At 40.1% G+C, this 18,512-nt stretch overlaps 1 protein-coding gene across 50 annotated transcripts in view; it reads left to right on the forward strand.

Annotated features, from left to right (window-relative positions):
- Positions 1-18,512, forward strand: part of NRCAM (neuronal cell adhesion molecule) — a 156,019-nt gene that overhangs the window by 71,700 nt on the left and 65,807 nt on the right. For 33 of the 50 annotated variants that reach the window (XM_032687356.1, XM_032687357.1, XM_032687363.1 and 30 more), the window contains 2 exons: positions 15,188-15,376; positions 17,764-17,781. In XM_032687356.1, coding sequence (XP_032543247.1) covers positions 15,286-15,376; positions 17,764-17,781 — 109 coding nt within the window. In that variant the 5' untranslated portion in view covers positions 15,188-15,285. Of the gene's footprint in view, positions 1-15,187; positions 15,377-17,763; positions 17,782-18,512 lie in introns of those variants that run through there. The other 17 variants (XM_032687373.1, XM_032687374.1, XM_032687375.1 and 14 more) reach the window with 3 other exon arrangements.

Consider the following 18,512-nt stretch of genomic DNA (forward strand, 5'->3'; position numbering starts at 1 on the left):
GCTGTAGAATGGATTAGATTGGAAAAGACCTCTAAGATCGTTGCAGTCCAGCTGTTAACCCAGCACTGCCAAGTCCAATACTAAGCCATGTCCCAAAATGCCACATCCATATGCCTTTTAAATACCTCCAGGAATGGTGACTCAGCCACTTCCTTGGGCAGTCTGTTCCAGTGCTTCACTACCCCTTCAGTGAATAAATTGTTTCTAATATTCAATGTAAGCCTCCCCTGGCACATCGTGAGGCCATTTCCTCTTGTCCTGTCACTTGTTACTTGGGAGAAGAGAACAACTCCTACCTTGCTACCACCTCCTGTCAGGTAGTTGTAGAGAGTGATAAGGTCTCCTCTGAGCCTCCTTTTCTCCAGCCTAAACACCCTTAGCTTCCTCAGTTGTTCCTCATAAGACTTGAGCTCCAGGCCCTTTACCAGCTCCATTGCCCTTCTCTGGACTCACTTTAGCGTGTCAATGTCCTTCTTGTCCTGAGGGGACCAAAACTGAACGTAGGATTTGAGGTGTGGCCTCACTAGTACAGGGATTTCCCTAGTCAACCAGCACCTCCAGGTCCTTTTCCACTGGGCAACGTTCCAGCCACTCTGCCCCAAGCCTGTAGTTCTGCTTGGGGTCAGTGTGACCCAAGTGCAGGACCCAGCACTTTGCCTTGTTGAGCCTCATGCAATTGTCCTAATCAGCCTACTGATCCAGCCTGTCCAGATCGCTCTGCAGACCTTTCCTACCCTCCAGCAGATCAACACTCCCACCCAGCTTGGTGTTGTCTGTGAACTGACTGGGGGTGCACTTGATCCGCTCATCCAGATCATTGATAATGAACAGGACAAGCCCTGGGAAACACCACTGGTGACCAGCTGCCAACTGAATGTAGCACCATTCACCACCACTCTCAGCGGCTGGCCATCCAGCCAGTTTTTTACCCAGTGAAGAGTATGCCCATCTAAGCCATGGGAAGACAGTTCCTTCAGGATAATGCTGTGGGAAACGGTGCCAAAGGCTTTATCAAGGTCCGGGTAGACAATATCCACACCCTTTCCCTCATCCACTTAGCAGGTGGAAGGAGTTCAGGAGCTCAAATTAGTCAAGAAGGACTGGCCTTTTCTAAACCCACACTGGCTGGGCCTGATCTCCTGATTGTCCTGTACATGCCGTGTGATGGCACTCAAGAAGTCAGGCCTGTAGTTCTCCGGATCCTCTTTCTGGCCCTTCTTGTAGATGGAAGTCAGAAATCCTAACCTGCAGTCAACTGGGACCTGGAGTCAACTAGGATCTGAGTTAGCCAGGACTGCTGATAAATGATGGAAAGTGGCTCGGTGAGCACTTCCACGACCTCCCTCAGATCCTTAGGTGGATCTCCTCCAGCTCCATAGACCTGTGTGTGTCTAAGTGGTGTAGCAAGTCTCTGACCATTTCCTCTTGGGGTATGGGGACTTCATTCTGCTCCTCGCCTCTGTCTCCCAGCTCAGTGGGGCTGAGTACCTGGAGAACATCTGGTCTTACTATTAAAGACCGAGGCAAAGAAGGCATTAAGTACCTCAACCTTTTCCTCATCCTTTGTCACTATGTTTCCCCTCCAGCATCCAATAAAGGACTGGGATTCTCCTTGGCCCTCCTTTTGTTTCTGATGTATTTATAGAAACATTTTTTGTTTTTTATGGCAGTAGCCACATTAAGTTGTCATTGGGCTTTAGCCCTTCTAATTTTCTCTCTGCCTAACCTTGCGTTACCTTTGCAATCCCACCAAGGTGCCTGCCCCTTCTTCCAAAGGTCGTACATTCTCATTTTTATCCTGAGTTCAAGCCAAAGGTCTCTCTTCAGCCAGACTGGTCTTCCCTGCCCACTCGTATTTTGGCCTGGCTTTAATATCCACTAGCAATAGAGTTGACTATGGAGAGCTTTATGAGGAGTAGAATACCCATGATTAGTACTTCAGAGTGAGAGGTCAGAATGGTAACAGTCCTGGCAATCTATGCTGAGATCTCTCTGTTTTCATGTTAATATCATGTTAAATACTTTCAATTTCTCTACATCTGACCTTATGTATAAGAAATTTGAGTATGTAATTCTAACCTTTATCCCTTTAAGTATGTGCACACTTTCCTTCTTGCCTTTCCCCCTCCCAAGAGGGAGCGTATTTATCTGATATCTTCTCAATCTTATCGCAGCATTTTGCTTCAACAGTTGCCTGTCCCACTCCTTCACCTTCTTCTCCCTTCAACTCTGAGCTCAGAGAAGTGTCTGCCCCGTCCTCTCTCTAGGCCAGTCTGCCACCTCATTGAGGACCAACACTGTTGTTAATATATGTAGGCAGAAGACAGTGCACCCAGACCGCTCTGTGCCTTACTCATGGACCACAGGAGAAACCTTGGCAGAACTTGCCTGTGTTGTAGTAGTGAGCTCCCTGTGTGAGGTCTTGAGGGCAGACATCAAGTCTCCTTTACTTTCTCAAGTGCCAGCCAAGCAAGTAATCGCTAATTGATGGCAACAGGCGGCAAGGTTGTGCCATTGTTCACAGTGTGGTTGTACCACTGGTCAACGACACCGCGTACATCCTGTCAAGCCTTGCCTTGCTGTATACTACAACTTAAAGTTTCCACAATGTCCACAACAGCTTATACAATCAGGGAGCTGGAAGCTCTACAAGTTATTATTAAAAAAAGAAAAAAAAAAGTAAATAATCAGAAAATGGATAGGGTTAGAAGCGACCACAGTGGATCATCTGGTCCAGCCTCCCTGCTCAAGTAGGGTCATCATGGAGCACATTACACAGAATTGCATCCAGATGGTCCTTGAATATCTCCAGTGAGGGAGACTCCACAACCTCTCCAGGCAATCTCTGCCAGTGTGCAGTCACACACACGGTATAGAAGTTCTTCCTCATGTTCAGGTGGAACTTCCTGTGCATCAGTTTCTGCCCATTGCCTTGCATCCTATTTCTTGGGACCACAAAGACTAGCCTGGCTCCATCCTCTTGACACTCCCTTCAAATACACTGATGGTGTCCCCTCTCGGTCATCTCTTCTCAAGGCTGAACAGACCCAACTCTCTCAGCCTTTCCACATAAGAGAGATGCTCCAATTCCTTAATCATATTTGTTGCCTTCCAGTGGACCTGCTCCGGGAGCTCCGTGTTTCTCCTGTATTGAGGAGCCCAGAACTAAACACAGCACTCCAGGTGCAGACTCACTAGGGATGAGTGGAGGAGCAATGAAAAAAAAAACCCAAACAAAGGCAGCAGGGAAAAAAAGAGAACTTGAATGCCAACCTTCCCTGCTTTACTTTATCTACAGAATTGAGGTGTCCAGCTGTGGCAGTCAGGTTTTATGAAGGTGTTGAAATTAATTAGCACTTTGTGAGTTGTTATGAAGTATTTGAGAGTGAGGGGGAACTAGAGATACTCATATAAAAAAGTGATAAAGTCAGAAAATGTTAAAATATGTGAGTTCTTTCTGGCTGTTGTTAAGGCACCAGTCATCCCTGCACATACGATCCTCAGCAGCAATCCTGAGCATGGTGACCTGGCTATGATACATAGCACAACACTGGTGATATCTGCAAATTTTTAGGAGTTGTTTCGTTTGCTTAGGTCTCACATAATTCTTTTGGGAACAGTGTCAGCATGAATTAGTGTTGTTTAAAGCAGGAAACGACCTGATTTGCACAGCTATAATCATTGTGAACATTATCAGCTCTCACTTTAAGAGAGAAAGACAAGAGTATTTCTATAGTGTTGAAGTGTTTGTATCTGAGCTCTCAATTCATTTCAGTTTTTAATGCAAGCTAACATGTAATTGTAGCTACTTTAACAGAATTAATTAAAATTAAAAAAGCAAACATGCTTTTACCTGTTAAATAAATGTTGCACATAGGTGGCTAGTCCCCAACCCCCATCTCCAAAAATGTACCCAAGGCAGCTAGCAGAGTTTGTACAGTTTGTTCTTTCGGCACTGTTTACCCTCCTTTGTTCATGTACTTGTTAGGGTTTTATATCTGACAGAATGCCTTAGTCCTCAGTTTCTGGCACTGTCTCTATTCTGAGTGACCTCCTCTTTAGCATAGCTATTCTGGCATTTCATGCTAATATTAGTGGTTTCTGCTCTACTTCCCAAAGGGAGGAGTTGCCCTGTCTGTGAATCGGATTCTGCTCTTTTCCACAGTATGCTTTTTACAAGAATATCTCCAGGATTTCAGGAATACTTCAGTACTTCTGGACAGTCAGTGCTTTTGGGGTTAGCTGTAGGGATGCAAAGAACGTAATCACCCAGAGTACCCATGAGTAATATATTACTCATGCTCTGAATTCTGGTGAGTGGAAAAAAATTAGAAAAAAAAAGAAAAAAAATCTGTTTATCATATCTCTTGGATAAAGAAGTTAAAATTTCAAGGAGCATTTCAGCTGAGTATCCTGTTTGCATATTTACAAGGAACAAACTGTAGTCATTGAATTGGGAGTGTTCACACAGGATGATAGTATTTTCCTTCTGTCCACTCCACAGTTTTCCTTCAGGTTCTGTTTGCACACCATGGTGTGTCTGTCGTAGCAGTCTGATAATACAATATTTTTTCTCCTAAGCACTGTTTTCTCATAAGCACTGAGACCAAATGACCTCACCTGCTCCTCATACAGCTTCCCCTCAAGGCCCTTCACCATCTTCATTGCCCTCCTTTGGATGCTCTATAAGAGCTTAAGAACTTTCTTATATTGTGGTGCCCAAAACTGCACACAATATTCAATGTGAGGCTGCCCCAGTGCAGAGCAGAGTGGGACAATCCATTCCCTTGACCAGCTGGTGATGCTTTGCCTGATACCCCCCAGGACACAGTTGGCCCTCCTGTCTGCCAGGGCACTGCTGACTCATCTTCAACTTGCCATCCACCAGGATCTCCAAGTCCCTTTCCGTGGCACTGCTTTCCAGCATCTCATTCCCAGTCTGTATGAACAGGTAAGGTTGCCCCATGTCAGGTACCGAATCTGTCACTTTCCCTTGTTGAACTTCATATGGTCGGTGATTGCTCAGTCCTCCAATTTGTTGAGGTCTCTCTGCAGGGCCTCCCTGCCTTTGAGGAAGTCAACAGCTCCTCTCAGTTTTGTGTCATCTGTAAACTTGCTTAGTATCCCTTCCAGTCCTGCATCCAAGTCATTTATGAAGATGTTGAAGAGCACAGGGCCTAAGATGGAGCCCTGTGGAACCTCACCAGTGACAGGTCACCAGTCTGATGTTACCCCATTCACTTTCACCCTCTGTGCTCAACCCGTGAGCCAGTTGCTCACCTACCACCTGATGTGTTTATCCAGCTGTGTGCTGGACATTTTGTCCAGAAGGATCCTGTGAGAGACAGTATCAAAAGCCTTACTGAAATCCAAAAAGATTACATCAGCTGGCTTTCCTTGATCAGCTAGGTGTCATAAAAGGAAATTGGGTTGGAGAAGCAGGACTTTCCTTTCATGAAGCCTTACTGGCTGTGACCAATGACTGTGTTGTCTTTCAGATGATTTTCAATACCTTCCAGAATAATCTCCTCCTTAATTTCACCAGGCACTGAAGTGAGACTGACAGGCCTGTAGTTTTTGGGGTCCTCCTTCTTCCCCTTCTTGAAAATCAGGACAATGTTCACCACTTTCCAGTCTTCCAGCTTCTCGGTATTCCCAAGACCACTCAAAAATCATTGAGAGAGGGTTTGTTTGCAATGATATCAGATAGATCTTTGAGGATTCTGGGATGAATCCCGTAGATTTGTAGAGATCCGGCTGGAGCAGCAGATCCCACACAATTGCAGGGTCAACTGGCAATTGATCATTCTCACAGTCATGGTCCTCCAGCTCAGGGCACTGAGACTCCCTTGGTCCATCATCTGTGTTGAAGACAGAGGCAAAGAAAATACCTCTGCCTTTTCTCTGTTCCTGTTTGTGAGGTGACCATCCTCATCTTATAATGGGCCAATGATATTTCTATACTACCTGTTGCCATGAATATATTTGAAAAAGCTCTTTGTATTGTCCCCCAAGTTTCTGGCGGCTTCAACTCCAGTTGAGCTCTGGCTGCACGAATTTTCTCCCTCCAGTGCCAAGCAGCATCTCTGAATTCTTTACTTGACCTTGACTTCTTCATTTGACCTTCACACCTTCCTTTTTTGCCTTATTTCCAAGAGAAGATTCCTGCTCAGCCAAGCTGGCCTTCTGCTTCACCTGATTGACTTCTGACATTTGGGAATTGCCTGCTCCTGTGCCCTTAGGAGGTGATGTTTAAAATGTGACCAGCACTGACGGAGCCCAGCACCTGCAAAAACATTTTTCTGGGGGACTTTACTTATTAATTTCCTGAGCAACCTGAAGTCTGTTATCCTCATGTCCAGAGTTGAGGTTTTACTGGCACTTTTCCTCCTGTCAACAGAAATTTTAAACTCGATCACTTCATGGCTGCTGTCGTCAAGAAGGCCACCAATCTCCACTCATGAGATCCACTCTGTTGACAAGCAGCAGATGAAGGAGAGCTTTTATCTGAGTCAGCTCCTGCCTGGGTACCTGTTTTTACCATTCATGTGCTGTAAAAATGTGTTTTCTTAGTTTGTTTTCTCTCACTCACTCTGAATGCTTTCTAACTTACTGAGAAATTTAATAATTAAGCAAAATTCTCTCCTTTCCTGGACCCCCCCTATTTAGTGATTCACTTCAAGCCAAACAAGCTCTCTCTAAAAAGATGCAAGTTATGTTTTTACTCCCTCCTGTGTAAACTCATGGTCTTTGGCTGATTTGCAAAGTTACACTCAATTCAAGCATTTCAACCAAGTCTTTGAAAGACAGCAAAGTATGCATATATGCATAGGAGAGAAAGCATATTTGTTCAGGCTATGATGACTCTACAGGACTACTGAAATAGATGTCACTAAACCATTATTTTTGTGCTCCATTCCATCATTTAAGTGAGGAGGTAAAAAAGGTGAAAAAAAGAGTTTAGGACACCAGAAAAACCCAAGCAAGACTGATACATCTGTTTAAATTTGCAATGCAAAAGTGCTGCGTATATTCTCACTTGACTCTGGAGGCATCTGAACTTGCCAGGCTTACTAGCCTTATCTCCCTGTTTGAGGGCTATCCACAGCTTTGCCCTGCTGTCTATATAGTCATCCCAGCCAAAGCAGTTTATAATTTAAGCTGAGCAGGATCTAGAAAGTAAGTGCTGCTCTGTTTAAATCCTCAGAAGGGCCAAATCCAATATAGGACTTCAGGGAATATGTAAGACAACTGTAAAAGGACAGATTAGCTCTGCTCCAGTGTTTTAAAGATTGGCTCTTAAATGGCTGCTCTCAAGATTTGAGTCTGTGTCATGTGACTGAGGTTATAGGCTTACCTGAAACCCTTAATAACACATTTAAACTCTGTGCTTAGTTGTTTGGGGTTTTTTTTCCCCTGCATTTTTGGGTGCTTCTAGATTGTGGCACTTGTACTTGTAAGAGCATAGAGTTGAAATAGGAGTGGAATTTTTAAGGATCTGTATTCTTGGTTTTTTAGCTGTATCACAATGCTCATAGTGGTCTACCAATGATGCTGCAGTTAGCAGCTCTGAAATTTTATGGTGTTCAGGGAAGGACAACACTAACCCTGCTCAGTCCTGGCAGGGCCAGAGAAGTCAACCTTGTGCAAGGGTGCATCAGCTGGGTGGGTGTCCAGTGACCTGGTACAAGTGCAGTTCAGTAGCGATGCAAAATGGGTGGATGATTGAAGCTGTTCTCCATTGCTGGCTCAGCAGTTGATACTGAAGTTAGGCTCAGAGCAATCAGATCTCGTTGTGCTGGGGCTGTGCAGATGCGCAGTCAGTACTGATACTTGTGTGAAAGACCTTCTGTTCTCATGGCAGATGTGTTGGTCATTGCCATGGAGGAGACAAGCAGACAAATATTTGGGTTTTTTTAATAGGACCAAGTCTTAAGAACGGAAACAGAGTTAGCATTGTTTTGTGATCTACTTCACAATCATTTTCTTATCTTTCTGTTGTTATATTATTGCAAGGAACATGATGAATTGGAAGAAAAATTATGATGCATCATGTTAGGATGGAGAGCTTTTTTAGTCATAGAAACCATTAGTAGATACTGAATAATATGTGTTGAAGATGCATGATTCTATGTAATTCAGTAGGTCTAGGTACAAAGGGTCTGTCTGTGAGTTCTAGAGGAGCTGGTGGGGGAGATCTCTAGTTCACAGGTTTTCATTTTTAATATGTTGCTTAAAACTGAAAGAAAGCTGGTGTTCTGCCCAGATTCAGAGTAGACGAGCAGATTGAGCAGGATAAATATAGCCTGATATAAATCACAGTGAACATATGGAAAAAGCTGATTGGGGACTCATCTGCTAGGGAATTAAAGGCCTTGAGTAAAACTGATTCTACTCAACATAGTTTTTTGGAAAGTAGGGCTTGTAAAACAAATGATTGCAAAAAACTTGATTTTAATGTTTTAGTATCTGAAAAAATTACAAGTTTAATAAGATGGTAGTGTCAGTGTTAAAGACTTTGAAAAGCATTTGACTTATTACTGTGTGAAACCGGTTAATAAACACATGAACTGAACTTGTAATGAAACAGACCAGACTTTAATGAATAACAAACCAGCTAGCAAGTCTTAATATAGGATTTTCTATGAAGGAGTTTCAAGGACTAAGTGGCTTTCCCGTGGTGGAAAATAGAGGATGAGAGTAGATGGACTGGAAATTGCGTCTCATTGGTGGGAAGGAAGGAGACCACTGTAAATGCTGAAGTACAGCCTCCGAGCCAAAAGAATAACGCTGAGTGTAGGGGCAGTCCAAGAGCGTGACCAGGCTGATGATTTTTCACTGTATATAGAACTGCTAAGAATGTTTACAGTGTGGCACACAGCTTGGCCATCTGCCTTTGTCAAAAAAGCTTGAAAATTACTAAGTACATATAACCATCTAACATTAGTAGGTATCTGCAGCATCTAAATTAGTGATGAGGAGATCTTCTTGAATTCAGGACTTCTGTCTGCATAGTTTATTTTTCATCCAGTCCTCTTTATATGGATGTTTCTACAGCACAAATGAAGTAATGGGCTTAAGCTTCATAAACAGGAGGTCACAGAAGATGATTTAGTATTCCCTGATGACTTTAAAGGCCAAAACTATCGTAGACTGTGACAAACGAATAATTTGGAGGAAAGCAGTAGGGTGTTTTCAAGAAAAGTTCTATAAGATGAGAAATAGTTCTAATTTGGTATACTTTTGGAAAATTTAAAAATTATTTCTTTTTATGGACACCTGTGTTCAGACACTCCAGAGCTATTATGTCCTGTGGTAAGTAGATTAAGACTGGATAATTTACATCTAATAGGTAAGAGAATGATGGGGAAAGCAAACCAATGGAAGTTGAATTGCCTACACTTTTCAGGAGTGAATAGTACTCAGGTTTGTTAACACACGTGTGGGTATTTAGTCTATTATGTCATACCACCTTCATAAAAAATAGCTATAATAAAGACAATACTCAAATAGCATTCTTGTTTCTGTTAGTACTGTGTCCATGACGCTTAGGTACTGTAACACTAAGTGTGTTGTTATCTGTTTCTATTTGAAAGATTTTAAATTAAATAATCGTTTCCAGTCAGAGTTTTTTATGTTACCTATTACTGCAAATGCCAGATAAGTTAAAAAAAGAAGTGTGAAATTCAAAACCAGTTGTTCAAAAATACTTTAAATCATTTTATTGATACTTGCATAGTTAGCATAGTTGTATAAAACACATAAGCCCTGTAAAGATCTTTCATTAAGTGATAAAGGTATTGCAGTTGTCCTCAAAAGAAAGCATTTTGTTCTTTTTATTTATTAACCATCAACACTCTTTTCTATGTACAAGTCACTAAATACATTTACCTCATTTGAATTTGCTTTTCATGATGTGTGGATATGTTTTTGTGGCTTCTTTGAAACAGATTTCCTTGAAAACTCTTTATTTTTTCTTATATTCTGATTGTATCTGCCTTTTCACTATGATAAAAAATACAGGTATTAGGCAAATTAAGCAGAGGAAGTGTTTTGCTCAGTACTAATTTTCCTCTAATTTTCAGTGTCTAACTTGTTCCCCATTAATTCAATCATGTCTATATAGAAGAGACTGCTTTTTTCCTAATGTGTATGAAATATTCCAGTTTTTCTGTCTTGCAGTTTTATAACCCTTTCACATTTATTACATTGACCTTGGTTTTCATTCACATTCATAGAGGCCTTTTTGTTTTAAAATAATGTAATAGTAGAAATGCATAATCAGTTGATACATCAAATCTCTGTGAAACAATATTACATTTAGAAAATACTATCTTTAACTTTGCACTAGGTTGAATGTCAGTAAATACACTCCCTTACACATCTTACATCCTAATAAAGAAATATTGCAGCACCACTTTAAAGTCACTTAAAGATCCCATGTGATTATGTTGAAGACAGCTAGAGGAAAAACATGTTCCCTCTGTCAACTGGAGCCTTAACTGATTCACCTTTGAAATGTCCATTGAGAATGTGTCTGTCTGTATTAATATCCCAATTAGGAATTAGTATTATTCAGTACTAGTATAGCACAGTAAAATATACCGAGGGGTTGTGGGTGTGTGTGCATGGGTGTGGATCTATAATCCCAGATACTGTTCAATTGTTAACACTCTCTGTGGCAGATATTGACCTGATCCAATCCTAATTCTTCCAGACAGTGCCTGGACATATGATTAAGGGAGTAGCATAGAGACTTCCTTCAGAGGGGAAGGATGTAACCTGCGATGTACCAGTGTCTTCTCTCAAACAGCAATCAATAGGACAAGAGGAAACAGCCTGAAGTTGCTCCAGGGAAGGTTTAGATTGAATATTAGGAAAAATTTCTTCACTGAAACAATTATCAAGCAGTGGAACAAGCCAATCAGGGAAGTGGTTGAGTCATCATCCCTGGAGGTATTTAAAAGACAGATGGATGTGGCACTTAGAAACATAGTTGGACTTGGCAGTGCTGGGTTGGACTTGATGGTCTTAAATGTCTTTTCCAACCTGAACAATTCTATGATTCATTTGCTCTTGAACTGTTAAAATTAAGGAGAAGATCCTTGTCCCATTTTTATAATATGAAAAGCAATCCAGGATTCTGCATCCCAAATGATCCCTTCTGTATATATGCTGGGGGTTTTTTTGTGTTTGCAAAGTATCTGGTTTTTTTGTTTATGTCCAAATGGTACCAGCGAAGAGACCACTGGAACCAAACTGTGTTTTGTACTTCTCCATATAGTTTACCTCAGGTTCACTTGTGCTTTCATTCTTCCAGTTGTGGCTTTCTGTAGCTCGTTTGTGAAAAGTAGTACTTTTTTTTTTTTAAGTGAAAAAAGTTGGATGTCTCTCACTTGATCATTATCTTTTGTCATACATAAAACTCCTCCCTTTTGAAATCTGATATTATCCTTTGTGATAAAATATTACTATACTTTGCTTATACATTCTTACTTACTTTGACTCCTGTTTACTACACTATAGCAAATGGGAGTCAAAGTTGTTAGTCACAGTCAGCATCTCAGCAAGAAGCACAGGAGACATAACAAGTGACATTTTGTTAAGTACCTAAGAAGTATGTAGGTATAGAAAATACATATGGTACAGGAGTATAGAAAATACATATGTTTTCCTATGAAAAGGGTAGGACAAAATGTCTGAGTTACAAGAGATCTTAAATAAATCATCTGGAGGAAAAGGCAATCTGCTGTATAAATATTTCAAGTTTTGAAATTGAAGCCTTTACACTGATCGCTTAGAGGCCTGGCCTTATTTTGTAGCAGATAATATTATGTCAAAGCAATGTTTAGTTCTACTTAGCAGCACTTGAAGAAAAGCACCAAGATCAGTGTTTACAAAGCCATAGTGCTGTCTACTCTCTTGTATGGTTCCGAATCATGGGTCATCTACCGCCACCACCTGCGTCTCCTAGAACGCTTCCATCAGCGCTGCCTCCGTACAATCTTAAACATCCACTGGTCAGATTATGTGACCAATACATCTGTTCTTGAGCAAGCAGCAGTCACAAGTGTAGAGGCCATGCTGATGAGAACACAGCTGCGGTGGGCAGGGCACGTCTCAAGGATGAAGGACCACCGCCTCCCTAAGATCTTGCTCTATGGTGAACTTGCCACTGGCTGCCGCAAGAGAGGAGCCCCGAAGAAAAGATACAAGGACTCCCTGAAACAACATCTCAGCCTTGGCCATATTGATCACCATAATTGGTCCACTCTGGCCTCAAATCGGGAGGCTTGGAGACACAGCATCTATAACGCAGCGGAAGCCTTTGAGAACACACGCAGGATCTCTCTCGAGGAGAAAAGGCAACGCAGGAAGAACCGTGTCTTGCTGAATACTTCATCTAAGGAGTCTTTCTGTTGTGCCTTTTGCAACCGGATATGTCTGTCACGTATTGGCCTCATAAGTCACCAACGTGCCTGTAACAAATGTGGATAAAGCCTTCCCAAATCTTCGTTCGCGAAGCCCAGCCATGATGATGTATTCATAAGAAATTATACCAGATTAAACCTTGAATATATTCAACAAGAGCACCCAGTTGTGCTGACAAACCTAAAACCATTTTCAGTAATATGTTCTATCACAAACCATTTGGGCACATTGCCTCTCTGAGGAATGGTAAAGTCAGTGTGCAGGCTTAACTTTATAATTCCCACTGCCTGCTGAATTCCCATAATATATCCAAATGTCCAAGTGGTAGATTCAATAGGTATCCTACTAGAATACTGCAGTAGCACAGGTATAAAACGTGGGACATTTTCTCAAGGGTATTACTTTCCCAATCATTTTAATTGCACATGCCTGATTCACCACTACTTGTGCATTCATTTGTACTTGTTCAAAGGAAATGCAATTGAATTTTAAAATACTCTCAAATCACTGCAATACTCATTTTACGTGGTAAAAGAACGAGACAATAAATTGAATAATCAAGTTTTCTGGGTTTTGTGAGGAGAACTGAAATGTTGCTTGGAGAAGAAACAACAAAAGTCAAGCTTCACTTGTGGAATACTTCAAAGAGTATCCTGTAAAACCTGGGTCAAATGCGTTGTAGAGAGAGGATACCTTGTTAATTGTAGTGATGCTGTAATGAGGAGATGACATAAAGATCAGGAGACCAGTGTGGAGAAGAGCAGACAGCTGTGGTTGGTGGAACAAAATCAGCTTTTCTGGAGAGCGCTTTGTTGCAGGAAATACTCTGGAGTGCTCTCAGGCACTCTCAAAGGAAGCTCTTCTCCTTCCCCTTGCTCACTGCAGCAGGAGTGTAATAAATTATATGTGCTAAAAATGGAATGAAGAAAACACTTCTCCCCTTCCCCAGCTAAAGCCTCAACAATTTAGAGTGCTCATTTAAAGTATAATAAAGTTCAGTTTGCTTTTCTAGGAAAGTCTGAGTATTTGTCATGCTTTCCTGTTGTATACCTTAAACCGGTATTTTGCCACCTTGTCTGTGAGTGCAGTTCCAATTTGTATAAATAATTATGCAAAGGCTAGAACTCTGGTATTCTCTCTTAGATGAGTTTTGTAATTTTTCTAATCTGCCATGACAAATAATTAGTTGTTACATTACAGTATGCAGTACTATAGGTAGTTTTGAATGTGAATAAGCAATTTGTCCTCTACGGTGGTGCCCTAGTCAGCAGTTCCCAAGAGCTCCAAGGAGCAGCACATCTCTAGGACTCTAACCTGCTGGAAACATTTTGATTTTGAAACATAGATTTGTGTTATAGATAGTGGCAGTAAGAATCAGGGAGTTTGGTGTGCTAGGTTAGGATGAGAGGTTGAGCTCTACACCTCAGTTCTGGTTTCCAGTTCCAGTCTCTGCTCAGAAGACTATACAAAGAGAAACACCATTTACAGCAGCAATTAAGAGGCATAATTTCTTCTGTAATGTTAAGATTGATGGAAATTCTTAACATAGATGGGGTAAGTAACTTCAGAAAGCACAAATAACTCTTTATTTAACATTGGTAAAGCAGCTACTTCTTTGCAACTTAACTCTTTGTGGACTGGATAACATTGTGTTTCACATCTGTAGCCATAGCTGAGGAAGTGTTCTCTTCAAGGTGAATTAATGCTGATGACTGTTGACTTTCTGATCCATCTGGCATCTGGGAAGTAGTTTCTCAGCTGATGTCCATTTTCTGAGAACGCACTGTGTAAGCATAATTTGGATTCTAAGGCTGTGTAGCTCTTTTGAGCTCACTGGTGATGCTGATGGGGCTTGCAAGCAGTTAGTTTTCACTCCTTCAATATTCTTGTAAGTTAGAGCTTGGTCCTAAATGCAGTAAAAATAAGAAGGGAGCCTGAATCATTCTGTGTGGCTAATGTGATCTCTCATGCTTGGTTGAGGAGGAAAATCTGGCACATTTCCAAGAACAGGTTTCCCTTAAGTTTCATTTCTGACATTCCATCACATAGGAAAGGAAAAGAGTGTTTGCTAATATGCTGACAGTTAATTGGATTTTGGTTTCAGGCTAGAAATGACAAATTTTGATGTTATCTATTTTGAGTGGAATCAAAATATCCTAGGTATAGTCCATAAGGTAGCACCTCAGCACCTTCATGAAGTCTTCTTGTGTACACTTCATGAAGTGTTCAGTGTACATCTGTGCATTAGAACGAGTTCCAAAGTGGGGAAAAGTTGAGATACCTAACTCAAAGCTGCAGGAAGATCCTACAGTTTACTTAGCAGATTTGTGACCAGACATGTTTTCATTGGAGTAGATGCCTAAATAACTCTTTCCAAGGCTGGTGCAAGGTGATTGCAAGAGAGACTAGGTGGACCTTCAGAGCTTTAATCCACTGAATCTACTTCAGAGGACTATTGTCTTTAGTATATACTCTTTTTTAACTAGCTGGACTGATGCTTTATCTTTCTCAGGAGAGGCATCTCTATTTCCATTCAATAAGGTTATAGGAGTTGTTCAGTAGCTTCCTTAGGAAGGTGATAGGATCTAGGTGTCCTAAGAACTTCTGGATTTCGTTAGAACATATGGTGTAACTATTACCCTTGGATATAGTATGTAGACTGCTTGTATTTCATAGTATTATTAAGATGTATGTGATCATTCAACTCTCCATTGTATCTCCATATTGTTATTCTTGTTTGTTTGTTTGCTTACAGGTTTCTTGTCTATATTTACATAACTATTGCAAGCTACCTAGTCTGATGAAGTTGCACTTCATTCTTCAAGTGTGATTTACTCAGTACAGCCTAAAATCATGATGAAAAAGAAGAGCATACCTGCAAGTAAACCTTTCTTGATCCTCTTTCTGTGCCAAATTATTTCTGCATTGGACGTACCTCTTGACTGTAAGTATTAACCTGCTAAATAAGTGTAGAATAATGGCAATTTAGTTAAATAATTTCTGTAGAAAGCTGAAGATAACTCCAACATGGAGCTAAACGTGGAGATAAACATTTCAATCAGGGCATTATGATTATGAATATTTACACTTATTTACTGAAGATTTTCAAAACCTGTGCAATAAAATGAGTTACATTGTTCACTTGAGAAGGTTTAACACAGGATTCTCACAGGATTCTACTTACACTTCAGTGTGCCTTTGTTGAACACATTATTTGATCAAAATTAAGAAGGGCAGAGAAGCCCAGCTAAATGCTAATTATTTGTGAAGTTAGGATCACAATGATAATTTGCTGAAAACCCCATGACAATTCTTAGTTGCTGTCATCAATCACCCTTACCTCCAGAGAAGAAGTTTGCAGGAGCTGATACGTAAAGTGGTAAAAGATTCAAATACCTAAAATTCAGATACTCAAAGCATCTTATTTTTTGATCCCAAAGGGTAAATTAGGCTCTTAGATTTCCTAAGCAGTGCCTGAAAACGGTTAAATACTTAACTTTAAGTTAAAAATATGTACTGAGCAGGGAACTCTAGCATTGATTTGTGAGGAAATATCTGAAAGAGAGGAAATCCCAAGATCTGAAGTTCTTGTCTAATATAAGACTGTGTTAGTGGGGAACCTTGAAGGTAGGACTCCATGCTGAAAAGGAAGCAATCGTAGATACTGCATTTTATAGTCCTAATAGCTGATTTTATTAAATTATTCATGCTTTAGGTTGCTATTTTCTTTCTAGAATAAGCATGATCACATTTTCAGGATTCAGTGAACCATGTTGCACCTCATAGTGACTATTCATTTGTTAAACTAATTACCAGGGAAGAGAACATTAGGGCTGGTGTTAAATTGATGGATTAATACATCAGTAAATTTGCCTATGATTCTAATGTGCATGACTTTCTTTACCCCCATGTTTGTGATACCTTCCTGCCTTCCACAATGCATGTTTTTCTTTAATAATTTCACTGACATAAATTGCAACTGCTTTAGTAGGTTCCCCCCTCCATGCATTTTACAAGCTTATCAAACCAGTGACCTGTATTTCTGTAACAAGATCAATATATTTGAATCACATCAAACTTGTTGTTCTCTAAATGTCTTTAGAGCAATAAGCTTTGGTTTAAAGAGTAATTCAAAGTTTTTGAATTAATGTCTTATTTTCTAAACTTAATTTTTCTGTATAAATATCTTTACAGTCTATAAATAGTGTTTTAAATCCCCATCTTGTAGTTTAGGAACTAATATAAATTGTGCACCACTCAAATATCTTTATCTATAGAGCAAGACTTCAGGTTAAATTTACCAGCAATGCATCAAGAGACAAAAATTAGTAGCTCTTTTAGATGTATCATTTTAGTTCTCTACTGAGAATTTAATTCCCTACTCCTTACTGCTTAATGACTTTGTTAGGTCTGATAAAGTCACATGCTTGAATTTTTAGCCAAAACTAATATTAACAGAAATTGCATCTGTAATGATGTTATTGCTTTCATAAATAATGATGAGAATGGGCTCTGGGAGAGCACCTCAAGGGAAGGACATATATTTTCTGTGGGTCTTCCGTAAGTATCCACTACAGAGACCTGGTGGTGAGAACACAGTTGATCAGTTGAACCTTTAGGTTTCATCCAGATTAGCAGTTCCTATTCTTTGCAGTTCATTAGTTCCTAGTCAGTGTCTCCTAAAACCTACTGAAAATGTAGGTGACCCAAAGGCATTTGACCTGCTGTAATACATTACTGATAAAGAGACGTGTATGCAAAACATTTGAAGTAAACAATAAAGATGTGACAGCTAAGATGATTTTTTTTTTGTTTTAGTTATTTTTCAAACCAAAAGGGGTTGCAAGTCTGTTGAGTAGAATTAGGTGCTTCTGTATTTACAAGAGTAATTTTAACCTGAAGCATTCTCTTTGTTCTTCTTTGTGATCATATGAGTGGATTGATTTTGACTGCAACATGAGGGCAGTGCACTCCACTGATTTTGAATTGCTGTCTCCTCATTATTAGTGTTTTGTGTCCTTGCAAGACCAAAATCACATATCATGGTTGCCCTTAAAAAGTCAACACTTCAGAAAAGTTTCTTATACCATGAGCTTTGAGATAAATGTAGTAATAACTGACACAATGAAAACTGTAGCTGGGATTTCAGGCCTTCCTGCATGGCTTACAGTGCTAAATGTTTTAAATGTTTACTTTTTAATGGTGACCAATGTACTTGTCAGACATACTTATCTTCCCTCTCAAAATTGCTAATTTTCTTTTCACTAACAAAAGTTTCTCTTTAATCTCCATTTGTCCATTCAACTGCTGATTCTGATGTGGGAATAAAAGCAAAACTTCTAGAAGAATGTAAGTTCCTCTTCACTAAAACTAGGCTGTGTGCTGCTGAAAAGTAATACTGATTGGTTTGCTGTATCTAGATGTTTTGTGCATGCAGTGTTCAGAAAAAAAACTACTGTACATAAATCAATTAATTGTGTGGATTTTGATGGTGTGCTATCTGAACACTAAAATATTTACTCAGTATCAGCATGTGCAGTGTTTTATGACTACTTTCAGGAGTAAATGTATTTGATAAAAAATAAATTCATTGGAATATATGTACTTTTGTACTATTATACATATCTGAGTTGCAGATACTTTTATATCCATAGTGAATACAGTTATTTAAGTAGACCTCATATTTTTATGGCTTCTCCTAACTAAGCTCTAGTGTCATGGTTAATTCAATCAGTTTTAGTGCAGTGCATAGCACAGGAATAGAGATTTCAGGTCTTTGATGTGCATCAGATGGAATATCCTGTGGGTTGGGCAGTGTTCATGTCATGTCCCTTTTCAGAGTGTATTTGCTTTTCCCAAGTAAACATCTGGCACGTATTGACCCTGAAATATGCCCCTGAGAGGGAAAAGGACTGTCTTCAAAGTGCCTCTAAAGAAATACACACAAAGGCATGATCATGTAAAAATACTTCCTCTCTCATGTAAGGACTCTCCCCTCTGCAATGAGGAGCAAAACCCAGTTCTGCATGGCCTGTTCTGTTCTGCTTAGCTGCTGTATTTTGTTAATGATTTCATGATCT

This window comes from Chiroxiphia lanceolata, chromosome 5, assembly GCF_009829145.1.
Source record: "Chiroxiphia lanceolata isolate bChiLan1 chromosome 5, bChiLan1.pri, whole genome shotgun sequence".
NCBI classification, from domain to species: domain Eukaryota; kingdom Metazoa; phylum Chordata; class Aves; order Passeriformes; family Pipridae; genus Chiroxiphia; species Chiroxiphia lanceolata.